This window comes from Nelusetta ayraudi, unplaced genomic scaffold, assembly GCF_046127955.1.
Source record: "Nelusetta ayraudi isolate G7.1 ecotype Tasmania unplaced genomic scaffold, CSIRO-AGI_Nayr_v1 ptg000026l, whole genome shotgun sequence".
In the NCBI taxonomy this organism is placed as follows: domain Eukaryota; kingdom Metazoa; phylum Chordata; class Actinopteri; order Tetraodontiformes; family Monacanthidae; genus Nelusetta; species Nelusetta ayraudi.
This window is the reverse complement of record NW_027466076.1, coordinates 5,900,690-5,912,397: the sequence shown is the minus strand read 5'-3', so window position 1 is coordinate 5,912,397 and position 11,708 is coordinate 5,900,690. Positions and strand designations below refer to the sequence as shown.

General features: G+C 45.5%; 1 protein-coding gene across 1 annotated transcript; it reads right to left on the bottom strand.

The window, feature by feature from the left end:
• pip5k1ba (phosphatidylinositol-4-phosphate 5-kinase, type I, beta a) lies at positions 1-11,708 on the bottom strand. The gene is made up of 16 exons (XM_076029356.1): positions 11,557-11,708; positions 11,201-11,321; positions 9,355-9,517; positions 9,025-9,271; positions 7,908-8,038; positions 6,990-7,107; positions 6,734-6,886; positions 5,484-5,780; positions 4,101-4,285; positions 3,725-3,797; positions 3,034-3,090; positions 2,857-2,941; positions 2,620-2,760; positions 2,424-2,517; positions 2,172-2,274; positions 1-843 (listed from the first exon to the last, which is right to left on the bottom strand). Exons 4-16 carry the CDS (start codon positions 9,088-9,090, stop codon positions 841-843), a joined length of 1,506 nt encoding a protein of 501 aa, XP_075885471.1. The 5' UTR covers positions 9,091-9,271; positions 9,355-9,517; positions 11,201-11,321; positions 11,557-11,708; the 3' UTR covers positions 1-840.

The following is an 11,708-nucleotide window of genomic DNA, read 5'->3' as shown; positions in this document are numbered from 1 at the left end:
TTGAAATTAAATACTCATTTATTTCACTCATGGAAGTCAAAAGTATTGCTTTAATACAGCTGAAGGCCTATAAATTTCACAAAGCACATATTAAATATTTGAACCTTTTTTTTTTTCCTCCTGAAATGAAAGAGACTGCATCATGTCTGTGTTGGGTTGCATCGTTTGTCTGAGTCAATTTGCATTTTGAAAAATGACACATTTTTCATGGTCAGAAAAATGAAAAAAACAAAACGTAAAACAAACTAAACCACGGTCATAGCATTCCAATGTGATATTCCCAAAGGAATACAAGTGTAACCTCTGTATGTTTTAATGCCACCACAGATGATTTAGATGCTTTTTTTTTTTTTTTTCCAATCCAGGTTTCTCAAGAACTAAACAATCTCAACACATCTCTATAAATTTGGACAATTTAACAAAAGTGCACATTACAGATACAGCAGCTGATTACAAGACACACTGACTTCAGCATCTCAGTCCTTCTGGAATCGGAGCATTTGCACAGAAAATGAGGCAGCCACAAGTCTCCGGAACCCGTCTGGTGAAGCCCTGTCATTGCGCTAAGGAAGCAAAGTGTGTTGACGTGAAACCAAACAGCTTCATAGTGTTTGACTCGTGTGTGTGCGGCGGTCCAGTGATGCCGACTGCCTCTGACTGAGCTGAGCTCGCTAGGTTGCTGTGAACAGGACGTGGACAGGTTAGAGAAGGAGGCACAGCCCCGTGCTGCCTGCCGGCGGCGGCGGCGACACTGCTGTTGCCGACAATGTTCAGAGGTCCCGATGTGGCCGCACCGCTGTGGGACGACGGAGATGGAAAGAAGCAAACGCTCTTTGCTCCTCACTGCAAAACACACAGCAGGAAAAGGTAGGGTTTTATCAGTGAGGTCAGAAATGATGCCATCTGTCTTTTGACTGTTTCTAGGCGCCCCAGTGAGAGCCTGCTTGTCCAGGGTCCACCTGCCAGGACTCATTGAGGACACAGTGCTTTTAGTGTCAGTGCTGCAAACTCTTGGAGCGTCCCGCAACACCACCTGAATTTAGGCACTTGTATCCCTTGTAGACATCTTAGAAACATTATTTAAACCATTTTATTTTATTTTAATTTTTGGCTATTTATCAAAGTTCTTTGGCCTTTTAAATATTTATAAGTTTCATGTGTTTTTTTTGCTCCTTTTTAATCTTTTAATTCTTGTTCAACTCACACTGTGTGTTAATGTTATTTGTACTTTCGGCATCATGGCAAATGAGGGTCACCCTCAATGATCCTTCCGAGAACTTTAAATAAAGGTTGATTGATTGATTGTTTGGATGTCTCAGCAGAGGGGCAAACTTCACACTGGCCTACAAATGTGGTCTTTAATCATGGAATACAAAATTGAAACCTAAAATTGTTTCAGGAACCAGGTGTATGCGTATTTTTTCATTAATATGGTGTAATCATATTCAAGTTTGTGGGGTCACAAAGGCGGTGTTTTTGTTCCCCACTGATGCAGCCCCATTAAACAAATGTGGAAGACACAGTAAAGTCTCCATTGTAGCTGGAGCAGGCTGATATTGGGAGTGAAAGAATGCCGCTTCTGCCCTGCTTTGCTGTTTGTCGCTCTGTGTCATACGTCAAAAGGCTATAGGAGAATAGATTAACGATTTCTGGCTTTATGCAGAGACAGAGTAGAACTAATGTGGGCTAAAGATCAGCGCCACATAAGCCTGAATGAGGATTTTGTTGTTATGTAAGCCAAGTGAAGTGGAAGAGGGAGCTTGGTGGAGGTTTCTGGGCTGCCCACACACCCTGAAGGGAGGGTGGAGGTCCAGGAGATACTCCAGCACCCTGCTGAGTCACTCCACACGGCTTTCACAGAATGCTGCTGGACTCCAAACACCATGACCAGGCTAAATATTGCCTGGCATGATGCAATACACACACGCATATAGACTAAAAACTGATTTTTTTTTTTTTTTTACTGATTGATGGGACATTTAGATGATTGATTTGAAAAAGAGGAACAGCCTTTATATGCTGCGGCTCTGAATAGCTGATCCGTCAGTCTTTGGAATGTTAATATCAATCGTCAAATATGATTTGCTCCCTATTTTTGTTGTTTCTCAAAATGACAAAAAACAAAAGCAACAACAACAACTCTATTTCTAGGTGAGATGCTTTGTCCAAACGGTTTGTACCAAGTACACGTCCAGCTCAGAATCTGATTGGCTCCCGCTGCTGGGCAGAGGATCTTCCAGAGCAATTGTTGAAGCAGAATCTCGTCGTTCCTCGCTGGAATATAGAAAGTACAAATAAGTATAGAAACACATTGCTATCTATCTATCTATCTATCTATCTATCTATCTATCTATCTATCTATCTATCTATCTATCTATCCCCTGCCACATGACAACACACATCCATCTTCTTGTGTTCTTCACCTGTTGTCCAGCTCCTCTGCACCATCCTGGGCGATATCAAAAGAAACGGATCTTGGCCGGAGATCCGCCTCTGTGGAGAAACTGAAAGCTGCTGCTGCAAAAAAGAGGATTGTGAATAAGGTTAAAAACTTCCCTGCTGACAGCCTCTAAGTATTTGCTTTACATCATGATATGAAAAGTGCTGTTTTGTGCTCACAGTTTGCGTCCAGCTGTTCCATGCTCTGGGCTTTCTTCTCCTCCTTCTTCTCCTCCTTGGTTGGGGAAAGAGCCTCCTGTGAGGCCGACTTGCCGGCATAGAGCGAACCCTTCTTCCTCTTGGAAGAGGCTCCTCGCAAAGCTGAGAGGCGGAGAGACGGTTTGAAATTATGGCGGGGATGGCAGATTGTGTGTGTGGGGGGGGGGGGGCTCAGGTGGGCGTCATGCGGTGTCTTACGATGGAGCTTCCTGAAGACAGTGGAACCCATGAACTTCAGGAATCTGTCAGCGTAGAAACTGGGCCTGTGAACTGACACGGTGTCCTGAAACACAGCCAGAGCCGTCAGTGATGTGTCACACATGCACTCTCACACACACTAGACGCAGGTGTACAGTATGTGGTGAAGGTACGTACTCCATCGTGAACAAGAGCTTTCCAGGAGTGTTCCACCTTCTTGATGAACCTGAAGTTGTACATTAAAAACAAATGAAGCATAACTTAGCTTGCCGGTTGATTTACAGTCACAAGACCGCAATCTATGTCATCTCACGCGATATCTAAGCAGAAAGGCATAAAAAAAGGGCAATTCTACCTTTGAAAAAGTATCAAAATGAGTGTGGAGTCAAGAACCAAGCCAGGGTCTTCAAAGATGCTACATGTGATATCATTTGACTTCTAGATGCTGCAGCAGTGTAACTGCATCCACACCAGAACCAGCTGGCGACACCTGCATGTCCTCAGCAACCTCTAGTGAAGCCAACACCCCACCTATAGTGCAAGTAGCATCACCAGCACAGCTTTATGGCGGACGGTGAGAGGTTGTGCCTGTTGCTTCTGTCTTGATTTGTAGTTTTCTAAACTACAATGAGGCTGGCTCGGCTATCAAAAGCATTGTTGTGCATTGACACACTGTCATGAGTGAGAAGGAGTCTAAAGTTCCAAACAGGAAGCAGAGACACAATCTGCAATGTGGGTGTGGGACTTTGATTTCTACTCTCAATACCAGTGTATTTTTGTCTCGAAAAATACACAATAACAAAACTACCACTATACAAAACAACGGCAACAACAACAACAACAACAAGAAAAGTGAGTTCATGTTCACCTGAAGGATGTCAATGATGCCAAGAAAGATGAGTAGATTCTCGTCTCTGTGTTTGGCCGGAATTCCACCCAGTCTGTGATGAGACCAAGTTTAACATTGTGCGATTACTGTGTGTTAGTTGAGCAAGAACACAAATTTGTTTGGAGACAGAGAACAAAGCCTAAAGAGACTATTTCAAACAGATTTGAGTGCGATTAAAAACCAAATCCAATCCTGGTTTATCATTTTTTAGAACTATGTAATGCCGTACTCGTCTAGAAACCAAAAATAATTTGTTTAAAAAAATTCTTCTCATCAAATGAACCCGAGAGACGTGAATAGAAGATGGCAAAAAGCCAGTAAAGTGGGCGAGAAGTCTTTAAAGTCATCAACATACGTGTCGTCATCAGTCACTGGTTCAGGGTCCTTCAGGTTTCCCTGGATGGACTCCAACGCAGTGGAGTAGAGAACTTTCTGTCCTCTCTTGCTGTCACATCTGCTCCCTCTGCTCAGAGGCTTCCTGTCCAGAACGTGAATCCCCAGCAGGAGACTGTAGTCCATGATCTTGAAGCTCTCCAGGACCTGACGGCACACAGAGAGTCGACGTGAGAGGGAGCGACGCTCTGAAAGAAAGGACGGCTCCACACCTTCATCACTTTGCATATTCACTGGCTTTGTTGGCTTGTTGTTTGTCTACGCTGCGTACGTGACAAGTTGACCAACGCAGATGCACTCTCGGGCGGAGTTAGCCTACTTAGCAGGTTAACCAGGTCAAATTGCTTGAATTTTCGCTTTAACTGTATGGACTGTAAATATACCCGCCATGTCGGTCAGGAATTTTTCACAGACTACCAACGAACCATTGTGAAACTTGCACAAACAAACAACAAGCAGATTTGGGGGTCAAAGACATCTTGTTTTTTATGGTGTCATTCTTCTCCTTTGTCCTTTCTTTGGTCTTCTACATCAAGGTCTTAGGTACATGATGCCTAAGGCCATGTAGAATCTACATGGTCTTCACTACAACACAAGTGTTTTGCAGAACACCCAGTTAAATGGCACAGAACCAGCTGCTGGTTCCACTGGTTTGTCTCGGCTCGGCTAAGTCTGATTGGCCCGTTGTTAAGTACATTCAGGTGAGCTTCTAAATGGTGCAGCGTCACAACACGAGGTGAAAAGTGCTAATGCCTCAGTGCAAACGCTGACGTCAGGAGGTGACTGCTGCAAACAGAGCTGGAGGCCGCGGTGTTCAGTGTTCGGAATGCAGCTGCTCAGCCTGATCAACAGTCAGGTGCTCCGCTCAGCTGCCTGCTAATCCTCCATTAAGTGGCCAATGTTTGTTGTTTCACAATAAATAACTAGCAGCAGGGCACTGGTGAGGTCATCACAACAGCTCGAGGGCCAGCACAGCCTGTGCGGCTTATTGGGGCTCCTGTCGCAGTTGTGTAAGTTGTGTTTGCAGGGTCAGACTGGGCCCTGATCAGTGGTGGAAACCAGTCACTCATGTAAGACTGAAGTGTGAGAGTCCTCTGTGCAAAGACTGCAATAGTCCATGTTTCAGCATGTACCATATGTAACATGACATAGCCTCAGAAATCACAGTGTCTGACTCATGGATGGACCAATACCTGTGGTCTATACATCACACCAAAAAAGGGGGTCACGTGACCGGTTATTCACATATTGAAAATTTTCAATTTTTCAATACATCTTTGAGATCACAGCTCCACTTGAACCTTACAGTTGAATATCCCTGGGGTTTCAGTGGAGGCGGACTCACCCGGCAGTCCCTCTGTAGTGTCTTCATCATGGCGTTGTAGGTGTCAGAGTCAAAGTGCAGGCCGTCGTGCATCTCCTGGAAGTCCAGGTCCTTGAAGGTGGGCGAGCTCTTGCCGCGCTCCTTCCGCGAGGCGCGCCGCTTGTACGAGGACCCCTTCAGGTCGTACTTGTAGTGCATCTTCAGAGCGCGCGGCAGCACGTTGTTCATCACCACAATGCGGGCGGTGAAGCCGCTGCACTGGATGCAGTAGAGGCCGTAAAACTTTGGCAGCAGCGTCCGTGGGTTTTGGTTCAGATTCTGCATTGAGGAGGAGGAGGAGGAGGAGGGCAGGAAACACAGCAAGAAGAAAGATGATGTTCAATATTGTTTCTGCTGACCAACAATCTCAAAAGGGTGCTAATTGTTCTCAAGCAGGAGTTAAAACCCACTAAACACACACACACACACACACACACACACACACACACACACACACACACACACACACACACACACATGCTTAATCAACAACAATCTCTTTCTAACCAGGGCCTTATGATCCTGAATAAACCATTTGTCTATTCATTTTTATTTTAACTTAGTTCTGAATGGATGCACTGGACACACTGCCATACAACTTGGTTTCGTATTTGAATTTTGAACGTATTTAGGCTGACCTGCCATGTGGGGTGATTGACCTGCTGTATCTATGTGTTTGGAAGAGCTGTCAAAGATGTCGACTGAAGAGGCGTTTTGTCCGTTGCATTTAAAAACCAGACGAGCCTAATCAGAGAAAATGCCACCTACTGCAGCAACCACACCAATCACTTGCAGTTGTTGACAGCTTGTTAACACTCGCTTCTTTTTAGCACCCTCTTTTTCCTCAAAGAAAAAACAAACGATGGCAGGTCTTCTGGGAATTGCATCCACCCAGCTGCCGTGCAAAGCTGCAAAATGCAATTCTTGCATCTGCGTTTATTGTTTGTTTTTGTGTAGGAATGGTATTTGTACATATAGAATGGAAAGATCAAGAAATCAGTGGCAAAATTTGAACATTTTTAGATCCCAGTTTCACAGAGATCCAAAGATTCGAAAATATGAATTCACAAATGGAATTCACGCAGCCCTCGTGAAGAAGGAAATGCAGCGGAAATTTGTCGCATTTGCGCGCTGTTTTTACGATGGGTTGGCAGCAAAGCGTGATTTTGCAAAGTTGTACCCTGCACAACATCTTTGATTCTCAATGTGGACTTGGAGCAGAGTTTGCTCACCATGTAATAACCAGGCAGCAACTTCTGCAGGAACTCGGCCTCCTTGTGCTGCACCGTCTTGATGATGAACTCGTCGTCGCTGGTGAGGTAGAACCAGGAGCTGCTGGCTCCGGGGTTGGACAGCTCAATCAGGGGCTCGTTGCAGATGGAGTACTGAAATGCAGAGCGAGGCTTTTAGCAGGAGCGTCTCTCGCCACGCCGAGCCGAGCCGAGCCGAGCCCAGCTGAGCTGAAGCGCAGTGACTTGGCACGCTCACCAGATAGTCATCCGGTTTGATGCCAAACAGCTCTCGGAAGTAACGAAACGCCAGCGGCGCGTACGTCTTGAGCCGAAAGTCCGGGAAATGATGAGCTGGAGTCAGCGTGCTGCCCTCGCTGGAAGAAAACACACACGCAAATAAACTGAAAGCTCAATCTGCTGGTTGTTGATGCTCTCATTTCATCCTGTTTTTTAGAGTCTTTTAAAATGTACATATATTTCAAGTGTAAGTGGTGGATTATTGACCCTGATGTATCATACTGAAGGCGCGTCTTTCTGTCAATGTTAAATCATCACGGAATCTCATTTATGCGGAGTTCATTTTTTGATATTCAATTTGAAATCCAAAATTGTTGGAATTTTAAACCAAACTTTTGGCACAAAAATATGGTTTTGTGTTTTTTGATTGACATGGTTCTCCACTGAGCGGACTCAAGCTGTGGCATCAGCGCCATCAGTGGCATCAGTGGCTGACGCTGAGCTTTCTGGCAGCTGACGCAATCTACAGTCTATTTCAAGCAGCAGGGGGCAGCTTCCCAGCGCCTCTCTGTGATGCACCTTCAAGCTATTGCTGTGTTTTTCAGCTACATCGTCACAGGAGAATTTGGGTCGGATACAAACAAGACGGAGGAAACAAAAAACCAACATCAGATTTCGTTTCACGTGTACGTTTGGTCACCAGCGCATTTTATTTTTTGTTTTGATCGGATTTTGTATTTGAAATTGAACATCGAGAGAACGTTGGATGCACAGACCCGCGCGCCTCATTCAGTGCATAGATTTCTTTTCTTTTCATGCAGTCCCCCTAACAGTGCCAACAACAATTCTGAGCTTCCGTATTCAAGGTGCATTTACCGTCAACAGTGGAAAAACAATCATATTGAAATGAATGAATGGGAGAAAAGGAGAAGTGTACCTGGGCAGGAAGACACTCTCCACCACAGAGAAGTCCTGCATGAGAACATCCCTGTCTGGCTTGGAGCTCAGGTTTCCCACAGCGTAGCCGATGCCCAGCTGGATGGCTCCCTTCAGGGCCGACGCTGTGGGCTGACACCGTCACACAGCGACAAGACTCGGTTTTTCAAGTTCAAAAGGGAAGTGACACGGTCGTTTTTTTCTGACAGAAATACGCTTTTCTTTCTTTTCTTTCTTCTTCTTCTTCTTCTTCTTCTTCTTCTTTTTTTTTTTTTTTTACCAGAACCTCAAATTCTAAACACTTTTCAGAAATGTTGGTACGTTGAAATTGAAAACTTAAAACCCTGGAGTGTCTATGGGTTATATAAGAAGATCATTTTGAAAAATATATCAGTCACAGTTGTTACTGTGTAAGGTTGCTTGCCCATTTAGGGTATTTAAAAATGTATATGTAAAAAATGAAAATGGAGCCATCACATTGACATTCATTTTCCTCTGAAACATTGAGACCACCGGCAGGCAGCAGGAAAACCGTCCATGTTGCATTAACTACAATATCATTGTGCGTAACAATACACCTATGGGCTCCTTGTCCTGTTAGTCCAGGCTGTGAGGACCTCAGCGGAGGGCGAGAATGGAGCGGCTCTTTCCAATACATTAGAGCATGAATGTGGCCGTGCAGTTGAGCCTGAAGCTCAGTCAGCATCTACAGTAGATGCACAGGATGTAGATTTTGCAAAGAAGACAGCACTTCACTCGCTGATAAGTGCTGATTGTATCTCTGTATTGTCACTGCTAACATTACGCAAAATCACTTGACAGTTGCTAGAGTGGTCCACTGCCACCTGTGTGGGAGAATGGCAAGTTGCAACCAGGCAAACTCATTAGACTGATAGATAGATACGCAGATAGATAGATAGATTGATAGATTGATAGATAGATAGATGTACTTTGTTGATCAAAAAATGAGAAAACTCCACTGTTCCTGCACTAAAAACCACAATCAAACTACACAACAACCACCAGGAGTCTGCGGTGAATTAAAACAGAACAAGAGAACGAGAGCAAGATGTGCCAAAGCAGAAAAAACCTAAGTGCAAATGCCAACTTCTGCCTACCTTCTTGTGATCCTTCACCACTTTGGACGGCATCGTCGCCGTTCCTTTACCGTCAGTGGCTGACATCTTCTCCACGGCCGCAGGGCAATCAGATAAGCCGCTCAGATGTTCCTCCTTCGAAATGTGACAAAGTTCCTCTTTCACCACCGCTGCCACCACCACCGCCAACAACAACAACCAGCCTGTTACGCCGACTGGAGCTGAATGAGCATGGCAGCAACAGAGAGGTCCAGGTGCGCCGCCGCTGCTGTGAGGGAGCAGGGAGAAGTGAAGTGTCGGCCAGCTGCGTCTGGCAACCCAGCTTGTTTAGTTGTTTTCTTTAAAGCCCACTTTGTTTGTCCAGTTTGAAATCCTCCTGGCTCCACCGGTTCTCCTGCTGTAGGACTTCCACTTCCTCCCAACGCTGTGCCGCTCGCTCACTTCAGAGGAACCACCAGCATTGGGTTGTTGGAGTCTGTGGCCCCTGAATACCACACAGCAGCAACCTTTAATCCTAATTAAGAAGGATTGGAGAACCATTACGCAGGCCAAGAAAACCCTCCTGTTTGGTAACAGTCCACAGTCCAGTTGTTGCTCTCCCAGAATAACATATACAGTACATAGATTAAGACCTGAACTTATCTTAAATCTGTCTTATGTAAAAACCATTGGTGGTGTGGATTCCGTCCTTATGGGCTGGGCTGGTGAGTGCGTGACCAACATAGGAAAACAGTTCTTATGGTGTCTCAGAATTCAAAGAAAAGCCTGTTCAGGAGCACTTGCTGGCCTCAGGAGTTTGAGGTGCGTCATGGATGGGATATACAAGAAGAAGCAACGTAGGAGAAAGTCCAAGGCACTCTTCATTGTAGCAGCTTGGTGACTCAGAAGGTCCTCAGACTCTGTGAGGAAGGCTTGATTGCTGAAATGCCTCAGGGTGTTGAATGCTTTTGAATGCAAAGCCACGGTGAAGGCTTTTTAAACCTTTCCATCAGAGTGCCTTGGACTTTCTCCTATTTTGCTTGTTCAAAACACATTGGCTGTGACGCAACAATGCATCTAAATGAACCTTTAAGGAGCAGCAGTCTCCCTACGAGGGTTCCAGCAGCAGAACACGAGCCTCCCTCTGATTAAATAGCCCACATTTAAATATGTTAGACACATATTCGTCATGCAAACGTTGCTGCTGCCGCCTTCAGTCGTCAGTCACGACGAGGCAGCTCGCCTCTTTCCATAGAGTCTCCTTCCTTTTCAGACCCGCCGCTGGTATAGCGCGGGAATAGCTCCATTTTTGTGTGCTTTCCGTGTGTCTTTTTGTGTTGCGAGCTGCTGGCACACATCCCGGCACACACGTCCTTGTTTATTTAAAGTACCTGTTCAGGATGTGGTGTTCAGGATGTGGTCTGACCTCAGCCAATGCAGCTGATTCATGCGCACCAGGATGGATGACAGCAAGTTCTCCAAAAGACATTTGTTTTTCGGTTTCGACCAAGCGCTGGTGGTGCATCCTTTCCCAGCCTGAGCAACGCGTGAGTGTTGCACAGGTCATTTCAGGGGGTCCGCCGGCCCTCCCACCCACCCGCGGCCCGCCTGCCCGCCGGTGATGTAACACAGCGGTGCGACGCCGGAGAGCCGAGTTGGATTAAGATTTTGCTGGTGCGTTAGTTTTGCTCTGTGCATAGTTTGAAAGATTAAGCAGTGTTGTGATTCACAGCAACACAAATGGCACATAATCCACCACCACGCCAATAGCATAGCGGTGCTGTTGATACTTGGGATTTGTGTCATGTGACCCTTAACGCCTTTTCTATCCAGTGTTGTGTTTCGTAACGTTGCTCTCGGATCCATTTGCTTATTAATTATTATTTTTAAATCCTATTTTCTCCACAACATTTATCTGCTAATGTTCATTTCTATGTCTTATCTCCATATCGGATCCATTCAGTGATCAGCTTCACCTACTGCTGGTCTTTTCTTGTACATTATGTATTTTATTTATTTGCCAACCACTTTGAGCCACTTTGCTCCATTCATTCATTCTACAGGTTATTTTTTACAGGCAGTTGCTAGCAGAGACTTCATCTGTGGCAGTTTCCTAATGAGCATTTTTACAAGGAATATGCCAGGAATCAGGAACCTTCCAGTGGTTTCACCACAGGACTGTTGTATAACTGGTCAGGTTCTGGGCGAGCATACAAACCTGCAATGCTCACGATCTCTTCTGCATGCATGCAAATGAAGCTCAGCCTACTTTCTCTTGCCGTCTGACGGGAAGTGCAGCACATTTCCTCTTGTTATGCTATCAGCAGCTCTTCTTCCTCCTGAAGCCAACACACAGGAACAGACAGCACAGACTGTGACCAACAATACTGTAGTGGTTGTAATTCAGAGATCTTTTTCAGCGCGAGGAATAGCAGCCACGTAAACAAACGTCAGTCAAACTGGAGTCACTGCTGCAGTTCAATAAGTCCTCAAGTGGAAATTTCCATCATAGACTCCCGCCAAAAGAAAACGAGAACAGAAAGAAGTGTGAATGCACCCTTGGTGGTGTCTTACCTTCACAGACATGGCTGTGGGAGAGGAGAAGCTGATGCAGAGAGCAGCCCAGTCATTAGACACACAGTGGCGTGAGAGACTCGCAGTGAGTGGCAGAGCGGCTGCTGTAAAGTGAGCAGCAAACTGAAGAAGAGAATCATCACCACTTCCTC